Source organism: Pseudophryne corroboree, chromosome 8, assembly GCF_028390025.1.
Source record: "Pseudophryne corroboree isolate aPseCor3 chromosome 8, aPseCor3.hap2, whole genome shotgun sequence".
In the NCBI taxonomy this organism is placed as follows: domain Eukaryota; kingdom Metazoa; phylum Chordata; class Amphibia; order Anura; family Myobatrachidae; genus Pseudophryne; species Pseudophryne corroboree.
The window spans coordinates 288,161,471-288,185,085 of NC_086451.1; the positions used below are offsets into that span (position 1 = coordinate 288,161,471).

At 46.2% G+C, this 23,615-nt stretch overlaps 1 protein-coding gene across 4 annotated transcripts in view; it reads right to left on the reverse strand.

The window, feature by feature from the left end:
- COL4A6 (collagen type IV alpha 6 chain) overlaps positions 1-23,615 on the reverse strand; it is a 445,180-nt gene that overhangs the window by 120,918 nt on the left and 300,647 nt on the right. For all 4 annotated transcript variants that reach the window (XM_063937284.1, XM_063937285.1, XM_063937286.1 and 1 more), the window contains exons 7-12: positions 15,415-15,531; positions 11,845-11,913; positions 2,861-2,896; positions 2,232-2,294; positions 1,365-1,400; positions 1,202-1,243 (exon numbers count right to left, since the gene is read on the reverse strand). In XM_063937284.1, coding sequence (XP_063793354.1) covers positions 1,202-1,243; positions 1,365-1,400; positions 2,232-2,294; positions 2,861-2,896; positions 11,845-11,913; positions 15,415-15,531 — 363 coding nt within the window. The remainder of the gene's footprint in view (positions 1-1,201; positions 1,244-1,364; positions 1,401-2,231; positions 2,295-2,860; positions 2,897-11,844; positions 11,914-15,414; positions 15,532-23,615) is intronic.

Below are 23,615 nucleotides of genomic sequence, written 5' to 3' on the forward strand. Positions count from 1 at the left end.
CCACAAACAATAAAATAATAAAATAAATTGTAAGGGGCCAATATCATATACAGTATATACTGAAAAATGGGGGCAATAATATCTTCATGTTAGTGATGTCATATTAATTTATTATTATGGAGACACGTGCATGCTGGCTCTTTGTAGTACCATAATTGGGTACTTAAACTCGCACTCCATTACATTTTCCCTTTACAGTAATCGTATAAACTAAAAACATGCCCATTATAAGATCAATAGTTCATTCTGCAGAATACAGGAAAGACCGACTCCATCCAGTTTTGTAACAATTAAAGATCCTTTGAAATCTCTTCTTCAGGCAGAGCCATGGGCTAACTGTCAACTGTGCTACCATAAGAAAGATCAGTCACAATATAAATATTTATATATATATATATATATATATATATATATATATATTTGTTGTTTTGCCACGTAGGACCACAAAAGCATTTTTTGTGGTACTTTCTTGTCTGTATTCTGACTTCAGTATACAGATGTGTCCTATTACATCTTGCCTCAATACGCCATGCAGTGAGAAATGCCTGGTGTGAGTGAGCTGACAGGTCCCGTGAAACTCTGTTAGTGTCGGGCGTCTTGTTTTGCCGAAAATGCTTTTTATTTGCACTGCTATGTGAATAAGACGCATAAGCAGACTCTGCTGATTAAAATGATCTGCGGCATGCCTATATTCTGTGTGCGTCTGTGGCTGTAACTGCATTCAAAATAGTACGTTACAGTAGTTTCTAGGAAAACGTAGTATTTCTTATGCAATTACAGCTGCGGTCACACACAGAATACAGGCATGCTGCATATCATTTTAATCAGTAAAATATTTGTATATAAGAAGCATTTAAATGGAAAAAGTTGCACAAAAAGGCGCCCGGCACTACCGATTCATGCCACGGCATGGCGTGACTAGAAGTGCTGTTTAACGTGTCAGGAGGCGAGATGTAGTGGACACATCTGTAAATTCATTTATACCATATACAGTTATTTAGGCATTTAATTTTTCTATAGTAACCTTCCTAACGAGTAGTACACAGGTCTGAGGAGTTATATGGAAGGTGGAAATGGTATTTCACAGATCAGATCAGATTGTAACAGTAAGGAATAGATAGGAAGAAAATCCAGACAGCCTTAACAGGGATAACCCATTGTCTCAATGAGATTGCACAGATGTCAGAATAATGGTAAATACCTTGTCACCTTTCTCTACTGGGGGATCTGGTCCAGAGCTACCCTGCAAATGAAGACACAGGTAGGAATTTCTCATAGTAGGGAGCAGAAAGAACAATCATTCTGAGCACATATTTGAATAAAAGGGCAGTAAAATGATAATATTTATAAAAGTGACAACTTACATCTGGACCAGGAAACCCAGTTGGGCCGGGTAAACCCTAAAGTAAAGAGACAGTCAGTTATTTTGAGAATTTACAACAAATGAGTTATACTGTACGTAACTTTTTCAGCAAGAACACTAATCATCTACTCATTGAGCCTGATTCTAATGTGCACGCAAACATGCTAATGACTCGTTCACCACTTACGTACAAAAATGGGAACATCGGTCACACCACTGGACCACTAAACAACCCCATGCTGCCTCAGAATGAGTGCCTCACCTAAGACGCTGGGGGCTCTCCAGCTGGATACTGATTCGCAGTGGCACACCTAGAAAATTTCCCCTACCCACCTTCGTTCTTCCAAACCCCCCCCCCCCTGCCCCGCCCCGCCCCACTACCTCCACCAAACGCTGACTCACCGTCACTCACTTTGCAACTAAATCATCTGTGTGTGCGCCATTTATAATCCTTCGGCACATGTGCGTATTATGGTTCTGGCACGTGCACAGTAGCAAAACATCGCTCCACTGCATCTGCAACTGTGTGCACCTCTGAATCACTGAGAGATACAACACTGGTGTCAGTGGGACTGACACTGATGGGTGCACCAGCCTCACACTTGGTCTTGGAGAATAGCGCATATCAGCTGCAGTCTGGTTTTACAGCCAGTGTACATGATGTTTAGTACATAACTAGTTCTGTAGCTCTTCCCCACATTTCACATTGCGGTACCCATTACCTAGATGACCCCATTACTACTCCGTTGTATGAAAATATACAACCCTTACTATACAAATAACATGCTATGAATAACAGCAGTGACCATGCCACAAGCCTATGTGTTATATGAGAACCAGCTGAAAGTATACTCAGTAATCTACTTACTGGTAATCCGGGTGGTCCTGACGGCCCTGTAAAGCCAGGAGGGCCAGGTGGTCCCCGGGCTCCCTGATTGGAAACATACCGTAACAATGATTAAGTCACTGCAGCCAATGACAAAGCTGAGCAACTTTCCATTAACCAAGAGACATTTTCAGAGTCTTAATAAATGTAACGGGGAAAAGGATATGCAAAGTAGAATGTTGTTTTCATGTGTATAAGGAAAAATGGACATTATATACTAGAAACAGATTAAAAAAGAATAAATGTGTTTGAAATGCTTTGTTCTACACTTGTCAACTGTGTATAATACAATGTTTTGTGGTAAATTGGCCTGCTGGGATCATTATTCAATAAAATTATATGGATTTTATTTAATGTGACCTTGTACAGAATTATTAATATGATTAAACATAAATATTGAGTGAAAAAAAGTTTTTCAGCACTAATATTGTGAAATATATAAAGTTTTCTAAATCTTGCCTTTTAAAAAGACTGATCACCTTTGTAACTGAAGATCAGGGTTCTCTGGGTCATTTTGTATACACCAAAACTTGTGACCCTTCTACGTAAATCCAAAACTCACACAAGACAAACTATGAATTCTAAATCTGCATTAAAGAAAATATACATACAGGACGACCATCAGCTCCATTGCGTCCATCATCCCCCTAGAACAATGCAAAACACACAGTTGTAAAATTGCAGTAACTTCTAGTCAAATTGACAGTTTCTAAGAGAACACAGAATCTCTATAGAAGAGAATAATGTGCCTCATTTAATAAAAACTCAATTTATTTCAATTGGTAGCCTAGCAACCAAGTAGACTCATCAGACGTGAGCTCTGGTCATTTGTGCCAGTGCCAGACTAATCCATTGCGTCCTCGTGGTTCTCATGTTCTGAAGCCACATAAGCAGAGACAGATGCAGGGTGCTTAGAAGGAGTTGAAGAGAAGTAGGACAGTCCTGCTCCAGAGGCACCAACCCGTCTGGACAGTTTTTGGCAAGGAATTCACAACATGTACCATGAGATATGCATGGAGCTCATGGGATAGTATGGGGCATAAGATGCTCTATGGGAGAATATGAGGTTATATCAGGGTCAGACTGGCCATCTTACACGTCTGGCAAATGTCAGATGGGCCATCTCCCCTCCTTGCACAGTCTACCTATGATAAACTTCCTTATTGCCATCATGAGAATTGTTTGTTAGAACCCCCCCCCCCCCCCCCCCAGTAGTCATCTTAGCCCCAACAGACAGGAGATATGTGCTCCTTATTAATAATAACACTCCTGTAATTAGAATGCATACTGCTCAGAATGCCATGCAGTGGACTTGAAGTCACAAACTCGTATACTGCAATCAGACACTTAACACATGAGCTATTTTCCAGCCAGATACCAGGTAGAGTAAGAGACCTTCCAGAACAAGAGGACGGTCAGCACAAGAGATCAGACAGAAAAAGAGAACTAAGAGGAAGAGACCAGCCAGGGCTAGACATAAGCCAAAGTAAGGCACCAGGCAGAATAAAAGAACCAGCCAGAGGAAGAGACCAGCCAGAGTGAGAGACGAGGCAGAGTAAAGGCCCACACACACTAGGCGATTTTGAGCTCAAAGTAGCTCACTTTTGGCATTTTTAGCTACTTTGAGCTCAAACTCGTCCAGTGTGTATGGGCGGGCGATGAGCGCTCCCTCATCATCGCTGTCCGTTGGGCTGTTTTAAAAGCAGAGTGAAGCATTTTCATTTTCCACAGTCTCCAACTGTAGAAGTGCTTCACCCCCCCCCCGTGAACATCGCTGGGTACAGGGAAAATAGCTCAGTGTGTATGCACGGAGCTATTTTCCCGCCAGCGATGTTCACGATCATCGCTGTACATACATGCTGGGCAAAAACGCCCAGTGTGTATGCAACTTAAGAGACCAGCCAGAGTGAGAGACCAGGCAGAGTTAGAGACCATCCAGAGTGAGAGACCAGCCATAGTGAAAGAACAGGCACAGTAAGAGACAAGCCTGAGTGAGAGACCGGGCAGAGTAAGAGACCAGGCAGAGTGAGAAACCGATCAGAGGGAGAGACCAGGCAGAGTGAGAGGACAGCCAGAGTGAGAGGACAGCCAGAGTGAGAGACCAGCCAGAGTGAGAGACCGGCTTAGAGTGAGAGACAAGGCAGAGTGAGAGGCTGGGCAGAGTGAGAGGCTGGGCAGAGTGAGAGGACGGGCAGAGTAAGAGGACAGCCAGAGCGAGACACCAGCCAGAGTGAGAGACCAGCCAGAGTGAGAGACCAGCCAGAGTGAGAGACCAGGCAGAGTGAGAGGCCGGGCAGAGTGAGAGACCAGCCAGAGTGAAAGACCAGCCAGAGTAAGAACAGAGCCATCTTAACAGCAGTGTAGGCCCCTGGGCACAGCAATGCACTGGGCCCCCTACCCATGCACCAGCGGTAGGGGTGGGAGGAGCTATCAGCAGCAGCTTTGATGTCCCGTGGGCAGTAGGGGGTGTTCTATCTTCTGCTCAGCATGTAGGACCTGAATCAGTGATTTCTGCTAATTACTCCTTTACTGCACAGATGGGGCTAAACTGTAGAAGGGGCATTGGGCTGAATGAAGGGGCCCTGGTACATGACTTCCAGGGTGGTAGGGGGTGTTTAATACGTAGGGGAGGGGTGGCTGGTGGAGTGGGCTTAATATTTATCATTTTCTGGTGGGAGGGTAGCTTGCTTGACTGCAGATATCTCAAGTTCCTGAAAATATATTTCTTAGCTTTAAATGAGATAAAATACTAGAGAGTCCCACCTTTCAGAAGGTTCTGGGGACACCTTTCAGGAGGTACTGGGGACACCTTTCAGGAGGTACTGGAGACATCTTTCAGGAGGTACTGGAGACACCTGTCAGGAGGTACTAGGGACAACTGTCAGGAGGTACTGGGGACTTGGGGATCAGAGTTCAGGAGCCAGAGCAATTCACCAACGAAAATATAAAACTGCATATTAGGCATGTGGAGCTGGAGCAGGGACCAGCTGCTTGAAGGCTGATATCTCTGGTTCTGAGCATAGCAGAAACAAGCTGCCAGTGTCCACTAAAAGGGGAGAGTCTCAGCTTTTGGCTTATACCCTTAGAAATACTCAAAGTCAGACAGAACCCAAAATATCTGGCTGGGAAGAGCAATTAACAGGCTTGGATGGGGACCACTGCTTTCAAGTCGGATATCTCCGGTTCCCCAGGGCCGATTTTCAAAAATCTGGTACCCCTGGAAAGAGGGTACCCTCAGCTATCAGCCTAGGGCCCTTATTCTCTTGGGGCCCTTGGGCAAGAGCCCATTGAGCCCATACGAAAAGACAGCCCTGAGTAAGAACCCAGCCAGAGTGAGAGACTAAGCAGAGTAAGAGATCATTCAAAGAAAGAGACAAGATAGTATTTATCTGTTTAGGGGGTGGGTCATGCAAAGTATTTTTGGTCGGGGGATGGGAAATATATAAAAAATAGATATGTACATAAAAGGTGACACATGGGGAGTGAGGGTACCAGTACAGTGGGGGCAAGCTGGGAGTGGGGTGGGGTCTCTCCCAATGGGATATATTACCATTAAGGGTTGAGGATTTTTTTGGGGGAAAAATTTCAGTTAAGTGGTTAATAAAATATTATATAAAAAAAAAATCAGAGTAACAATAACCATAATTTATTATTACTTTTTATTCTGCACTCATTGAGACTTTTATTGATAGAGACCAAACTTGTGATTTGATAATAAAAATATTTAGTGCCGAATTCAATTAGCCGTGAAAGTAAAAAACGCAAATTTACTGTGAATGGTGAAACGCGCATATTCAATTGTCTGCAAAAATAGTTTCAATGTAATTTTACTACAAATTTCAATTCACCGACTCTAAGCAGGTAATAAACTTGTGGAAAATCACAATTTTAAGTTAAAAATGTCTAGATTTGGTTCAGAACCCCAGGGACACCCCCTGAATGACTAATTAGGCCCCTAGAAGTTTTAATATATTTTTAATTTTTTAATATATATTTAATAACAACATGCCATTTTTGGAGTAAAAAGTGCAAAATGATAGATATCGGGGTACAAGGTATGGGACAGGTATATTGGGGTGTATTATGAGTGGGACAAGGGTTTTAGACTTGCAGGTCGGAGTAGTCAGTCTGTTTCTACTTTTTTTCTAAAGTCCCCTGAAATGACCCAATATATACGTATACTCATTTTATACCATTTAATATACCAAATTTAATGACAGCACTTATTTTGCTGAGAAAAAACAGCTTTCTCTAATTTTTTTAATTTTTTTTAATGCATATAACAGCCGTTTGACCCAAATTTAAGTACCAGAAAATAGGATTTTAATTACCTACCGGTAAATCCTTTTCTCGTAGTCCGTAGAGGATGCTGGGGTACCATTTAGTACCATGGGGTATAGACGGGTCCTTTGGGAGCCACTGGCACTTTAAGAGTTTAATAGTGTGGGCTGGCTCCTCCCTCTATGCCCCTACTACCACACTCAGTCTAGAAACTGTGCCCGAGGAGACGGACATACTTCGAGAGAAGGAAATTACACAGATAGTGGTGAGATTCATACCAGCTCACACATAGCAAAAGGAAAGCCAAGCCAAGCTAACCAACTTGAAAACATTCAGCAACAGCTGAAAAACAGTACTTAACTAAGTAACAATGCAGTACTTAACCAAGTAACAAAGCAGTACTGAAACAAGGAACAATGCATTACTGAATCAAGTAACAATGCAGGAAACCGAAGCGCTGGGCGTGCGCCCAGCATCCTCTACGGACTACGAGAAAAGGATTTACCAGTAGGTAATTAAAATCCTATTTTCTCTTACGTCCTAGAGGACGCTGGGGTTCCATCTAGTACCATGGGGATGTACCAAAGCTCCCAGTACAGGAGGGAGAGCGCGGAGGCTCCTGCAGAACAGATTGACCAAACTTTAGCTCCTCAGAGGCCAAAGTATCAAACTTGTAGAACTTAGCAAACTTGTTCGACCCTGACCAAGTAGCTGCCCGGCAAAGCTGCAAAGCCAAGACACCCCGGGCAGCTGCCCAGGAAGAACCCACCTTACGGGTAGAGTGGGCCTTAACAGAATTTGGACACGTCAGGCCTGCCGTAGAATAATCATACTGGATAGTAAACCTGATCCAGCGAGAAATCGTCTGCTTAGATGCAGGACACCCAACCTTGTTGGGAGCATAAAGGACAAACAGCGCGTCCGACTTCCTGTGACAAGAAGTTCTCTTCACATATATTTTCAAAGCCCTCACAACATGCAAGGACTTTGAGGTAATTGAGGAGTCAGTAGCCACTGGCACAATAGGTTGGTTGATATGAAAAGCCGACACAACCTTTGGAAGAAATTGCTGACGCATCCTGAGCTCAGCCCCATCTTCATGGAAAATCAAGTAGGGGCTCTTGTAGGAAAAGGCCCCCAATTCTGACACACGCCTAGCAGATGCCAATGGCAACAGTGTGACAGCCTTCCAAGTTAGAAGCTTGACTTCTACCTCCTGTAAAGGCTCTAACCAATCTGATTGCAGGAACTGCAGCACCACTTTAAGATCCCACTGCGCCGTACGCGGCACTAATGGTGGTTGGATGTGCAGAACCCCCTTCAAGAAGGTCTGAACCTCAGGGAGAGCAGCCAATTGTTTCTGGAAGAAAATTGGCAAGGCCAAAATCTGGACCTTTATGGAGCCTAAGCGTAGGCCCACATCCACACCTGCTTGTAGAAAGAGGAGAAACCGTCCCACTTGAAACTCCACCGTAGGAAACTTCTTGGATTCACACCATGACACATACTTTTTCCAAATCCGATGGTAATGTTTAGACGTTACTCCCTTCCTAGTCTGTATCAGGGTAGGAATTACCTTTTTCGGAATGCCCTTCCGAGCTAAATTCAGGCGTTCAACCTCCATGCCATCCAACGTAGCCGTGGTAAGTCTTGATAAGCGAACGGCCCCTGTTGTAGCAGGTCCTTGCATAGAGGAAGAGGTCTGGGATCCTCCAGCAGCAATTCCAGAAGATCCACGTACCAAGCCCTTCTTGGCCAGTCCTGAGCAATGAGGATTGCCTGAACTCTTGGTCTTTTTATTGGTTTGAGAATCCTTGGGATGAGTGGAAGTGGAGGGAACACATATATCGACCGGAACACCCTCGGTGCTGTGGAAAGGCCAAACTGCAGTGCCTGGAACTGATAATGACAGTCCAGTAGCGCAAATCTTAGATAAGCCTGGTGAGGCGGCCAGATCGGAATATGGAGGTACGCATCCTTGATATCCAGGGAATTCCCCCTCCTCCAGACCTGAGATCACCGCTCTCAGAGACTCCATTTTGAATTTGAATTCCCTCAAGTAGGGGTTTAAGGATTTTAGGTTTAAAATCGGCCTCACCAAACCATCCGGTTTCGGGACCACAAGCAGGTTTGAGTAATAACCCCTTGTCAGTAGATGAGGTGAAACTGGGACAATGACATTTGTTTGTACCAATTTTTGAATGGCTTCCTGGAGGATAGCACTGTTTATCAGCGACGCTGGTAAGCCTGATTTGATGAATCTTTGAGGTGGGGGTTCTTGAAACTCCAGTTTGTATCCCTGGGTTACAATGTCTAGTACCCAGGGGTCTAGGCCAGAAGAAGCCCAGATGTGACTTAAATTTCTTAGTCTCGCTCCCACCTGGCTGATTTCCAGGCTGGGAGGTCCACCGTCATGCTGAAGATTTGGAGGAAGCAGAACCTGGTTTCTGCTCCTGTGAACCTGATGTAGCAGGTTTTCTAGATTTCCCTCAACCACTTCTAAAGAAAGTGGAAGGGGGTTTGGACTTTTTAACTTTTGGGGCCCGAAAGGACTGCACGGTTGAAGTAGGATAAGGCTTCCTAGCTGCCGGCGCTGCTGAGGGAAGGAATGTTGACTTACCCGCCATAGCCGTGGAGATCCACGTATCTAACACTTCTCCAAATAGAGCCTGACCTGTGAAGGGTAGGTTCTCCACACTTTCCTTGGATTCTGTATCCGCAGACCATTGGCGTAGCCAGAGTCCTCTGCGCGCCGAAACAGCCATGGAAGAAGTTCTTGCATTAACGTTGCCAAGGTCCTTCATGGCCTCCACCATGAATCCTGCAGAATCCTGTATGTGACGCAAAAACAATTCAATGTCACTCCTATCTAGAGATTCAAATTCCTCTAACACTGTACCTGACCATTTTACTATGGCTTTAGAAATCCACGCACAAGCAATAGTGGGCCGTAAGGCCATCCCTGTAGCAGTGTAAATTGACTCGAGAGTAGTCTTGCGGTCCGCCGGCTCTTTTAAAGTGGTTGAACCAAGAACAGGTAAAACTACCTTTTTTGACAATCGAGATACAGAAGCGTCTACTATAGGTGGATTTTTCCACTTTTTCCTATCCTCCTCAGGGAGGGGAAAAGCAACGAGAACCCTTTTGGGGATCTGGAATTTTTTCTCTGGGTTTTCCCAGGATTTTTTAAACAAGAAGTTCAGCTCCTTAGAAGTGGGGAACGTAAGGGAGGGTTTTCTTAGTATCACTAAAGTAAGCCTCCTCTACCTGCTCTGGTACCTTCTCAGTAATGTGCAAAATGTCCCTAATGGCCTCAATCATGAGTTGCACCCCCTTTGCAAGGGATGCCTCACCCCCCCGCACATCACCATCACCGTCCCCTGTATCAGAGTCGGTATCTGTGTCGACTTGCATTATCTGGGCAAGAGCACGCTTTTTAGGGTATGCAGGAGGGACAGATGTGGCAGCCGGAGCTGAATATTTCATAACCTCCATAGACTGTTGCAAAACCTGCGTGACGGTTTCAGTATGGGACACCCTAGATGACGTCTGGGTTATCATATCCCTTATAGAATTCACCCAAGGGGATTCTGCCTGAGAAGGCTGAGAAGGTACATGGCAATCCTGAGTACAAGGGATAGATTCTTCCGGAGAAGATACACACTCTGCAACCCAAGATACAGAATCCCCAGACCTGGTAATGTGAGAAATACAGCCACACACACACACAGGAAAATGTCAGACACAGTTTCCCCCAGATTACCTTCAGAGAAGCACAGAGTATAAGGAGCCAGCCACACAGCGCCCCAGTAGGCAGATTATTAAGATAAATGGGCGGCGCTGACTGAATAGCCTTAATAAGATAATCAGTTAATAATATACACTCCCCCCCTGTCTATAACATCCTGGTACAGCAGAGGATAGCTGGAGTTATATGGAGGGCAGCGCTCCCTGTCAGCGTTCTGTGAAGCTGTGATCTGTAGGGAGAAAATGGTGCTGGTGAGTGCTGGATCCGCTCTGAGGAGAAGCCCCGCTCCCATGCAATGGCACGTTTTCCCGCACTTATTGTATTATACTGGTCTGAGGTAGGCTTCAGCTAACCGTAGTATCAGTCCCTGGATAGCTTCTGTGACCAGTTTAGGGTACAAGCGCTGGCTCAGGACGCCTCTCACAGCACCGTACACAGTGTGCCGCTGAGCCCTCCGGAGCACAGCCTGTCAGAGCTGCGCTCCCACCTTTGTGCCGCCATCTCGCCGGGGACCCGCTTACCGGGACTCCGGTGTCCGATTCACCACTCTTCTTTCTACTGGCACTGTTAGGGGGTGGCGGCCATGCTGCGGGAGTGAGCGGTCGCCTCGTGGGCTTGCGATCAGCACCCTCAGGAGCTCAGTGTCCAGTCAGCGGAGATAGGGTCCATTAACCTCAAGGGTTGGATCCTACTCCCCCCCTATGTCCCACAAAGCAGGTAGGCTGTTGCCAGCAGCCTGCCTGTAAAATAACAAACTCTAGAAAACAATAAAACTAAGAAAACTCCTAGGAGCTCCCCTAGCTGTGACCGGCTCCTCCGGGCACATTTTCTAAACTGAGTCTGGTAGGAGGGGCATAGAGGGAGGAGCCAGCCCACACTATTAAACTCTTAAAGTGCCAGTGGCTCCCAAAGGACCCCTCTATACCCCATGGTACTAAATGGAACCCCAGCATCCTCTAGGACGTAAGAGAAATACTTTTATTATAACCAATAATAAACTTCTATGCAGTTACCCAATGTTAGTTTATCTTTTTTGGGGGGGTACAGACAAATTGACCCATTTTTTCACTTTTCATTTTCAGCACCAATTTTTGCAGTAATACAGTTTTCACGATTTTGTAATTGCATACGCAAATCGTGGTAACGTGCATATGGTATTTTCATGGCAAAAAAGAAGTGAATGTGGCAGAAATAGCAATCGTGATAAATTACTAATTTGAATTTGCCCCATAGTCGTTTCCCCCATATAATGTTATATATGTGGATTCCCAGGTCTTCTGAGGAAACAAAGGAGGTGGGATTAGAGACAGTTCTGTATATAAAACATTAGCATAGCTATGCTGCCATCCTAACAATACTACATGCTGTCACAATGCGGGGAAAGTCAAATGTAATAAAATCCCACCACTCTCAGATTATGAGAAGAGATTACATGGCGCGATTAGTAGAAATGTGAGATGTTGTTTTGTTTTGTACCTGTATTGTACCGAGCATACTGCATTTGTAAATGAGACTAATCATTAAACTACTGTAGCATGGCAGATTGGTATCTACATTTGCTCTTACCTTTGGTCCTTTAATTTCCCCTGGTGCATAGGAAGGTTCACCTTTCTGACCTTTGGGACCTGGAATACCCTAGAACCAGAAAAGAAATAGTACACTTATAAAACTACTGATAATACCTAAGGATTTTAAAACAGGCACTTCCCATTGTACAGACAAGAAAAACGTAAAAGTCATGTGTGACTAGTATAAGCATTCCTACTGTAGCTATCTAGAATTAATATTGTAAACAAAAGTGTGTGTCTTATTATACATGTTTAGCAGTCTACACCAAATAGGCTGTTATGAGTACAATAGTTCTTCACAAGCAACATGTGAGGATTTCATGTGGCAGAGGGCAGCTCATACTGTATGTGGAAGATATCCGATCCAGCACTGACGTGAGTGCAGGCTCACGCCTTGGCACTAATAGCAAATACCTCTTGCTCTCTCCTGTGGGTGCAAAACTGCTGAATGAAAATGAAAAGCATCCAATCATTTGTTTTTAATTACAGAAAGAAGCCACTAGATGGCAGGCAACATCAATGTGTCTCAGGAAATATTGAAACAAGAAAAGTATAACTAGATAGTAACGGTCCTTTACAACATTGTAAATCATGCATCTCCCGCAGTGCATATTCCGTTTGTACCTATTAGTACATGAATTGCATGGATTTGCAGATCAAGAGTCTGTAGGAGGGGACAGATTTTCCATCTGTCCCAGGCGCTGGTCTATACTTTAAAAGACAAGTGGCAATGTAAAAAGTTCTACAATGTAAAAAAGTCGTTCCTGAAGTCTCCTACAGATAAGTAATGTTTTAGGGACTAACAATTTGCAAGTAAAGGATATTAGACTAGAGTGGTAGTAATATTGACTTTGAAGTGACATTTTGTGTGAAATTTACTAAGGTGTTGTTACTTGGTCTCTCCTGTAATTGGGAACTAGGGAAAAATGTGAAAAGAATTTGCCAGCACTCGTGGCACTACAAGTGCCAGCATGCACTTACTATGTTACTGACTGTTACATTACTAAGACCTCCCCTGATTGGCTGACAGGCTAGTAAGTAGCCTGGCTCAATGAAAATGGACTCAGTTCACATTGGGCGCTCCTGGAAAGCTGCCGTTCTGTAAATAAAGTTTTTTTTTATTTATTTACATTGAAACAAGAAAAAAAGGAAATTGTAGATAAGTATTAATTAATGAGGCACCTTTTTAACTGTTATTCATGGGAAAACTCTTTAGGTTCTATTATTTATTTATACATAGTGTTGGGGACAATATTATTTATTTCTATAAGACTAGGGTCAATACTATTTTATTCTCCAGGATAGGGTACAATACTATTTATTTCTATACAACCCGAAACAATACTATTTATTTTCTATAAGGATTAGGATTAAGGATCAACTATTTATTTCTACAGAATCGGGGACAATGCTATTTTGTTTCTATAGGATTGGGGGTCACCATTATTTTTGCTTTATACTAACAAGTGACTCTACATTGACATATAATATGGGGATATCACCTGTAGTGTGCACCTGCGGTGCTTGTAGTTCAACAAGTGCCAGCATTATATAGCAGTCAATGGCTGTGGAGTTCATGTTGGCATTTGTAGTGCCACGTGTGTTAAGTTTCACTACATTTTAATATTCTCCCCCTGGTATCCAATAGTTGAGAGTACAAGGAGGGGTCCAATGCTACTCTAGAACTGCTGATTAGCTTGGGCAAAGTGCACCATACTGGATGCTGTTTGGCTATTATGAAAACCACACCCTATCTGTGGCACTTTACAGACAGTACAGAAAACCACTGGTTCTCTTCTAGGGGTGGACTATTCCACCCTGGGAAATCCTACGCAGTGCTCCTAAGATGGCTGCCGCACCTGGTACCTTGTGAGGGTGGAATACACAACCCCTGGAGGTTATTACCCAAAATGCTTACACCAACCCTGCATTATGCTTTCTGTCTTTATTGTCTGTGTGGTTTATCTTTTGATGTAATACTTAAATCTTCTGTATTATGTGCATTGTTTGAGTTCTAGTTGGCGCCGCAGATGGCTGCCTCGGTGCTGCTCTGCCAAGCAGCCTTTGTGTTTAGTCTTACGTGTATAATATGTCTAATATGTTTAGTCTATTGTACAGTTGCAATGTGCAGTATCAACTCATACGTGTAATGTGTGTAATGTATGCTATGTTCTTCCCCCTTCGTATGCTATGTATTCCCCCTTCATGTTGCTGCTTGGCGATGCATTGTACCACAAAGAATTCCTAGTGTACGTGAGTACACCTGGCCAATAAAGCTGATTCTGATTCTGATAAATCTCTCCCTGTGACTTCATTAAAGCATATCCAGTCAGACCTGAAATCCTGCAAAAGATATTCTAGCTAGCTATATTAGCTAATGTCTTGAACTCATTATATTATTATCTTGACTGCATCACCAGGGGCAAATTTACAGTATTGACTACCCCTGCCATGCAATTTTATTATTTTCATTGTTTGATTACAAGCACTCATTTTGGCGACTGTAAACAAACCATGAGCTATGACATTTTATTTATTTGTTAATTATGTATATATATTTACTAAGTAGGATAGCTTACAGGACAGTCTGCACATGTCCTACCCATCCAAACTCAACTGAAGATAGTGTACAGTATATTACAGTGGAATTATATTGTAGTTACTGGTAATTCTGGATTGACAGAAATGAAACGTGCCCAAATGCCTCCCCCTAAGAAGTGCCTCCACTGGGCACGTGCCTCATGTGCCTAATGGGAAATTCACCACTGTGCATCGCCATGGTGACCCACAGTGTGATTCTGGTAGCTAACATTTATCATACTTAGGGGTCTATTTTTGAAGCAGTGAAACGTGTGGAGAAGTGAGCCAGTGGAGAAGTTGCCCGTGGCAAACAATCAGCATTGAAGTAACATTTACAATTTGCATACTATACAATTGTATGGAGCAGCTGATTGGTTGCCATGGACAACTTCTACACATGCTCACTTCTCCACACTTTTCATTGCTTCATGAATAGACCCCATAATGTACTCTCTGTTGGCTCTTAAAAAAATATTATAGCCTATCACAATCTGATATTACTGGATCCAATTTATTTTGATATAATTTAAAACAGATCAGGGGAATAATGCCATTGCCACGTGCATTATATTAGTGGCATGTGTAAAGCTTTGTGAACGTGATGTTTAACAACTACGTCATGACGGCCACCAGGATTAGAAAAAGCAATCCCTGTAAAACCTGACACTTGATGCTGTCAGAGTAAAAAGGTGCCAATGATTTGCCTGGAGTTTAAACTGATCAGAGTGCCCACACCATTGTCTCTACATTTCAGCACCAGGATTACAGCATATGTGGGTTGTGGCTATCATTGGAGCGTGGAACCCTGTGGCTTGAAGCCTAGTGTGAATCTTGTTGCTTTGCTATGCCTTTGTTGCTATTTTTTACAATACGTATCCAGGTGACTGTATTTTTCTCATGTGTCTTTAGTTTGTTTTTGTGCTTTATATTACTGATGTAGAAAAAGAAGATTTAGCACCAAAAAAGGCGAATGGTATATTATTCTTACCTGAAATCCAGGAGTTCCTTGAAAGCCAGAAGACCCAGGAAATCCATCATCCCCAAAAGTACCATTACAACCGTCCAGACCAGGCAAACCTCGGTGACCCGGTTGTCCGCTATGACCCTTAAACACAAAGAAAATGACTTGTCAATGAATGCTGCATAAGAATAATAATAATGGCTTCCACTTGGGCTCAGTATGAAAGCTACTTACCAGTAGTTCTATCTCCCACTTCTGTGTTGAACCTGAAGTATACCTGTTACCTACCCATATGGCCATTATGGGGCTAACCAATATTCATGGATGCAGCCTATCACTGCAGCATTGTCTTATCAATAAAGCATGAGAGACAATGTAGGTTTCCACTTCATTGTGAAATTGGGCGAGACTAAGGGGCCCATTTATCAAGCCTTAGAGAGTGATAAATTGCCTGGTGATAAAGTAACAACCAATCAGCTCCTAACTGCCACGTTACAGGCTGTGTTTGGAGGAGCTGATTGGCTGGTACTTTATCACCGTGCTATTTATCACTCTCCAGGGCTTGATAAATCTGGGCATTAATTCCAGTTACATCTAAATGAAAAGCTATGTGGCACAATGACACTATACTTACTGTTATGTGCTCCTCAGTGGAAGTTAATCATGGAATCAGCTGTGTACCTAACTCTTAAGGCCCATATAGACAGGCCGATGCAGGAGAGATGTGTGCTGAGCGAACCGCTCAGTACACATCTCTCCCGCCGCTCAGCACAACGCGATCTGTGCAGAGCGTGCGGGGGGAGATGGGGGGGCGCTCACTTCACCCAGCGATGCATGCAGGCCAATCTAGCACCAGCGATAGCGATGTGCGGGGCTGCGCATCGCTATCGCTGTTAAGGCTACACATGGAGCGATCTTGCTAAAATCTAAGCAATCTAGTCAGATTGCTTAGATTATTGCTCCGTGTGTACCCCCCTTTAGGGTCAATTCAGTTCTCGGCGACGGCAGCACAGTGCCTTCAGAATGGTTGCTGAGTGCACTACCCTATCATTGCTAATTTTCAGAGACATGAAGCAGCTCAGACACTGATCCCCTGCCAGGATTTATTGGTTTTATCACCCTATGCCACTTTTGCAGGATCATCTATTCCCCATTATTTCTTTCAATTGCCTCTATGGTTCGTATCTGAATTCTAAATTTATAACAGGAATAAACAGTATAACAAAAAAACTAGTAAATTAATTAATTCTGCAATTCTGATGTCGTAGACTATGTCCATGAGGTGTTCCACAATTATGGGCCTGACACTGCTCCCCCACTTCCCCTTTTCCTACTGTATATGTGTTGATTATAACAGCAAAAAACAGAGGAGAAAAACATTTGGTGGCATAAAATGTAGTCCGAGATCGCCGGTGGTGCGGGTTGCCGGACGATCTCAGACTTTTTTAAAGAGACAATCACTTTCAAGTCAAAACCATGCCTTTTAAGTGATTGCCCCTTTAAAAAAACGTCTGAGATCAGCCAGCATACTGCACCTCCAGCGAACTCGGACTCCATTATATCCCGCCAAATGTATTGAATATGTGAAGTGTCAGTAATGATGTAGACAAACCGGGTGACGTAGCAGCACTTTGTACACCAATGTCCTGTACCTATATGTATATGATTAGTCAAAGTCTCTTCAGACTCTCAAGAAACAGATGACCACGATATGCGCTGACCTGCTGGTGGAGTTATATCCTTTTCAATTTAGTTATTTCTTATTAATGGATGTTGCTGCTTCCCCCTATTGAGGTAATTGCCAACCTCTATAAAATCAAAATAGGAAAAAAAGAAAAGATTTAGGGATGCGCTACTCCACTAATAAATAAATAAATTATTAATTAAATAATTAAATTCTTAAATTCCTAAATGTATATTAAATTCATATGAAACACTCTGAACGGTCATGTGTAATAAGTTAAAAAAAAATATTTATTTTCACATAAAAAACATATAGAACACATATATTCATATACTGTTAAAACCTGTGCATGGTATTATTATTAGAATCTGTCCGTGCAACCTGGGAACATGTAACACTTCTTTTCTTATGTTCTCATTGCACCATGTAGCCTCAATACAGTCCAATACAATGTATCACTGTCCTCAATTAAGAGGCTCTTAGAGTTCCAATGATAACAGGGCTGATAAGTCACGTGATTCCCAGCTGTGCATGGCCTGTGATCAAAATTTTACATGCATGTAAGTTGTATCTCACCCACTGTGGCTATTCCACTTGTTTCCCCTGGTTCCAAAGCATGTGCACTTTGTCCCCTTAATCCTCCACTGTTTGTTTTGCTGGTCAGTGGCAGTGCTATTTTGCCGGGACTGTTGATTAGCTGATGGTTCCAATACACATGGGGTCCGTGGTTCAGTATCAGCCAAAGTGGTAGGTGGGCTCCTTACACTGTGTAACGCATTTCTCCGCCTGTAGTGACACTCTCAGCGGCTTCCTCAGACCCCATGTGTATTGGAACCATCAGCTAACCAACAGTCCCGGCAAAATAGCACTGCCACTGACCAGCAAAACAAACAGTGGAGGATTAAGTGGACAAGCTGCACATGCTTTGGAACCAGGGGAAACAAGTGGAGAAAGGATTCTCATTTGGAATAGCCACAGTGGGTGAGATACAACTTACATGCATGTAAAATTTTAATCACGATTGGGGGGCGTGGCCTAGCCGGCATCAGGGAAAGCTGGGATTCAGTGGAGCTCCGGGCTGAATCTCCTTATATATGTGCCCAGACCTAACTACAAAGCACCCGGCTGCTCCCTACCCATACATCTGAAGCTGCTGACCTGTCCGGTGCCGGGAGGCGAGTGCTGCGGAGTCGGGGGGGCCCTGCTTCGCCCCCTGCGGATTGCGGCCTACCTCCGGTGCTGAGACCGGGACCTCGATTTCGGGGACAGGCCGCTGGAACGATCGGCCTGCCGGATCCGGGACGGCCAGCCTCGCATCGCGGATTGCCTCCCCCACCCGGACGTTGCCCTCTGCGGCAGGAGTCATCACCTGGCTAGCCGAGGAGTCGGCCGGGGACCGAGGACTGCGGAGGCTGTACGGGGTGAGAGCTGCGGTGGGCGGCGGCGCCCATCTTGCGACTGGCGCCGCCGAGCGCTCTGGTGCTGGGGCTGACGCTGGGGAGCTTCCTCGGGGTGCCTGGACCCGGCGCTGCGCTCCCGGCGCTCCCGTGACGCTGACCCCTTACACCAGCGGCGGCGAACACAGTGGGGAGCCGCGGGACGGGGCGGCTCCATCTGCCGGCCGGCGGCCATCTTTAGATTGGCAATATAAATAAATTCAATAAACCTGCTCCCTGTCCTGTGCTTCCTGGAGCGCGGAGCCCGCGGAGCCGGGAGAGACACTAGGCCTCTCTGCGGGTTGCGGCCTACCTCCCCCACGCAGCCCAGAGTCTATATTTCGGGGCGGCCCGCCGGAGGTACCGCCGGGGCCCGTTTGCTCACCTTAACTCACCTGTGACCTGGGGTCCCCCGGACTGTTCCTCCACCACACCCGCCACCAGCGGAGCCGATCGCCACCCGCAGCTGTCACGACTCTCCCCACCTCCCCAATTATTCGGAGGCTCCTAACACGATAGTCAGGGGCTCGCTGGTCCCTATCCACGACTTCGAAGCTCTGCTGCTGCTGCTATACTCCCACATCCGGCCCCCCTCGTGGTGACTCCTGGACGGTGACGCACCACCCCTTCGGCCTGGGCCTTCCCACACGAGCGATACCGTCACACTCTCCAGCACCGTACCTGCCTCCTTCACTGTCGCACCTACTTATCTACAATACGCAACTGCACAATACGACAGCGGAGAGCTATCTCTGATCTATCAGCGGCCACCCGCCGCTGCGAGTGTGACGAACAGCCCATAACCCTTGGACCTCACCTTACGTACACCCAGACCCTCGTCGCTACCAAAGCCGTATGAAAGTTACGTCTCCACTCCAAATACGTGGCGACTAGCACACACACCCACGGCAACGACTGGGCATCCTTCAACTCTCTAAGACGCCCACCAGTTCTCATGTTCCACTGATTGCACCATAACTCAGCCCTCCAGTGGTTCCCTCTCTGGCAACTTACCAGTCCCACTCTATCCACCTACCTCAAAGCCTTGTGTGATCCCTTCATCCCCAAACCCGCCTACCAAGGTGCAAACATGTCCAAACCCAACCCGAACACAAGAAGACGTGCGGGTACAGATATTTCCCAACATTTCACCAAAACCGACAAGAGCGATAAGCCCTCCCTACCCTCAGGCCCTCCCTCTCCCAGCCTATCTGCTTCAGGTGGAGACGACCCATCACCCTCACCCGTCCCATCGACCAAAGAGGACATCATGGCTCTGAAGTCGCTCATAATGGACTTTAAAGAATCATTGGAAACCAAACTCGACAGAGCAGTTACCTCTATTAGGTCGGATATCTCATCCCTGTCCTCCAGAACTTCCAAACTGGAAGCCAGACAAGACGTTCTACAGAAAGACCACATAGAAACGGTCAGAGATATAGACCACCTCATCCAAGATAACACGGAGCTCCGGGCCAAAAACGAGGACTTGGAAAATCGCGAAAGGAGAAACAATCTCAGAATTCGCAACATTCCAGAGTCCGTCCTCCCGGCGGCCCTTGAAACATACCTCCAACGGCTGTTTTCCACCCTTTCGCCAAATGCAGGTTCTCGAGAACTGCCTCTGGAAAGGGCTCACAGGGCCCTCCGACCTAGGCCCCGCGAGGGCGAACCCCCGAGAGACGTCATCATGCGCTTTCTCAACTTCAAAGATAAAGAGATGGTCCTTCTCCCGACCCGGGGCAAACCACACATAATGTTTGAGGACGTCAAATTACAATTCTTCCAGGACTTAGCCCCATCCACCATACTTAAAAGGAGAGAACTCAGAGATCTAACTTCCGCTCTCCGCACACGAGGTATCCGCTACCGCTGGGGATTCCCCTTTAAACTCTTGGTCGACTATAATGGAAAAACAATCGTCATTAAAGATCCAAGGGAAGGGGGCGACTTCCTATCACACCTGGAGGACTCAGATACACTCGTCGAGCAAAGCTCCAACCCCCGCCCACCCTGATCGCCTCAGCACCTACAGTTACATGGACACTCCATTTGTTATATTGCTATAATACTCTTGTTGACTACTTTATCTGTTTTAGTTTCACATCCTGATTGTTCCATATACCTATTGTATTTTGCCTGCCCTTACCTTTCTTTAGCCCACTTTGCTAACCCCGCTACTTGAAGTCCCACGGTTAAAGCTACCTCCTTGGGCCCGCCCACATATTTGCTTCACGCAGCATATTGACAACTAACACACACTTTATACTCGGATATAGGAACCAGGATGTTCAGTTTGAAAATCTAACTGTTTTCTCTGTATTAATGTAGTATTGCTTTTGTCGCACTTGTTATCTGACCCTACATACCACCCTTTAATCACATGCCATTCACACAATGTTTATTCGCCTCTCAGCTAATACTACTTCTTTCACACAGACCACCACTGGAGGGACGTGTTCCTTCAATCCCTGTACTTACCACACAGACCCACACTGTTGTTTCCAAGCACCTAGACCCACTCCCACACCTCTTCCCCTCCGTGGAGGGAGTACTGTCGCTCCCCGACGCTCCTCCACTTTGGATCTTTTGATCCTACTCTCTGTGCCCGTTCCTTCTCGCTGGTCGTAAGGAACTCCTACACAGACTCGCCCTCCTTCCCCCCCCATCTTTTTTTTTTGTACTTATTTAATTATTTTTTTGCATTTTCTTTCTAACATTCCTACTGTTTATTTTCTCGTCCTCTCTTCACTCCTTCTACGCCTTCCTCTTTCTCCTCTCTTTCTCCTCTGCGCACCCTTCTAACACCTTACAAACATTATGTGTCTCATTCGTAAACTCACGGTCAGATGTATTAGATATCTGCCATTAATAGTCAAACATACTAGCCGTGACCTTAGTCTGAATGAGATAGTCTTTGTAATTGAATCAGTGTCCTGAGACTCCAATCCTGTCAGAGGTAGTAGTAGTAGGTGAGTGTAAATATAATGCCTCTACTTCTCAGCTATCGACCAGTCCTGCTGGATCCGATGATCAGGAGAACTGGAAATGCGCTCTTCCCCCAAGTTCCATTTTCGTAGCAGCTTCATACCTTCATCTAGAGACGCAACTGCTATAGTTGAGCCTTCTTTGGAGATTAACAGGCGTGTGGGGAATCCCCATCTGTAGAGTATTCCTGCCTTCCGTAGAGCAGCAGTAAACGGTTGAAGAGAATGTCTTTTACTGAGGGTGTACTGGGACAGGTCTCCGTATAATTGAAGGTTACCCATGGCATCTGCTGTATCAGAGGAGGGTCTAACCGCCTTCAGCAAAGCTTCCTTTATGTGATAAAAGTGGACCCTCATCAATACGTCCCTGGTCGCACCCTCTGGGGCACCCCGGGCCTTCGGGATTCTGTGTATACGATCTAGCAGGAGATCCGTGGAGCTGGCAGAGGGCAGCAGTTTTTTGAAAATTTCCAGAGTGTAATCGTGAAGACTACTGTTCGAGACCGAGTCGGGGACCCCTCTGAGTTTCAAATTGTTCCTGCGCGAGCGGTCCTCCAAATCCGCCACTTTATCCCGCAGAGAATTAACTTCGCCCTCCAAGGTGTCATGAGAGTCTATCAGTGTGTTATGGGAGCTAACTACTTCGCCCATCTTTGTTTCCAGCTGACCCGTCCTGTCCCCCAGATCGTCAATAGAGTTCTGGCAGGTTTTCAGCATTGATCTGAACTCAGATGTTACGTCGTCTTTGATCTGATGTAGTAACCGTTTCATACTGCCCACTGTTAGCGCCTCACTGTCCTCGAGGTGTATCGCTGGGGGAGCTTCCCTGGTAGGGGACTCAGAGATCGGGGGAGGAGACCGCATGACTTGAGGAGATGGGCCTACTGCCGCAGCCCCAGCCTCTGAAGGTTTGTTTCGGAGCGGAGACGGCTTAAAGAAGGGAACTTGTTTAATCTGCTTGGGGGGTTTCTGCTTCTTCGTAGGCATGGTTACAGATATCACAGAAATTGCGCAATTCGGTATCTGAGGAGAATCGGCCCCTTCACGGCAATAGGGTCATGGCCCGTGTGAGCATGTATCAGCAAAAACGGTTGCGGGGAGGTATTAGGAGAGCATCTCGAGTGAAAAGATCACATTTCAGCGCAGCGCGGGCAGGGCCCTTGCTCCTGTATTCTCATCCCCTCAGCCTCCCACCCCTGTGCGAGGTCAAACAGGCGTGGATCCAGTCCCCCTGGGTCCGATATCTAGATAATAGGGGTTAGTGATCGGAGGTATCAGCTCCTGCAGCCTCAGGGAGGTCTCCGCTCAGTGTAGTGCAGAGCTGACTATTAGTGCACAGGGATTTACTTTACTGGTGCTCAGCAGTGTTCTTCAGCAGTTGTTAGCCCTGGGGACCCCTAGTCGCGTCCGTCGTCGACAATTCAGGGAGACCCAGGTATGAACTCAGAGCAGTGCCCACCTGCCGAGCCAGAGTGTATTAAAGGGGGTGCAGAAGGCAGGCCGCAGGGCAGGGCTGTAGATGTGTTGTGCCTCTGTCCCTGACTGTGTTCCCCTGGTGTCCGTCTCAGGGCCGCTGGCGGCGGCCGTCAGCCGCTGGTTTGTGCGGGCCTCAGTGAGGGGAGTTAAGCCCGGGGAGCAGCTCACCTTATCAGCTGGTGGAAACACCAGGTCACGGGTCCCGCGCGTCTCTCCGGGATTCCGAGGCCCCAAGATGGCGGCCGCCACCGGAGCCTCAGGCCCTCCGCGTCAGTGCCCGGTCAGTCGCTCTCCTCTCCTCCGCAGTGTAGCCGGTCCCGGCTGCACGGAGAGTGTGTCTGGTCTCAGGAGGCCCAGGCCAGGGTGCCCCGGTGATTCTTCAGGTGCGGGTGCTCCGTTCGGCCGCCCGCTGGAGGTTCTTAAGATGGCCGCCGGGTGCCCGCCGGCTTCGTCTACACCACGAGTCACAGGGTCCCCGTTGGGCCAAAACGAGCCGCACACAACCGACAGCCGGGAGACACTCTTAGCCGCGGGCAGCGGCAGTGAGGGGAACGGAGCTCCGGAGGAGGTCCACGGCCCGAGCCGTGGGTCCCGGAACCGTCCCCGGCGTCAGGAGATACTCGAGGCCCCGGCTTCCTTGCTCCC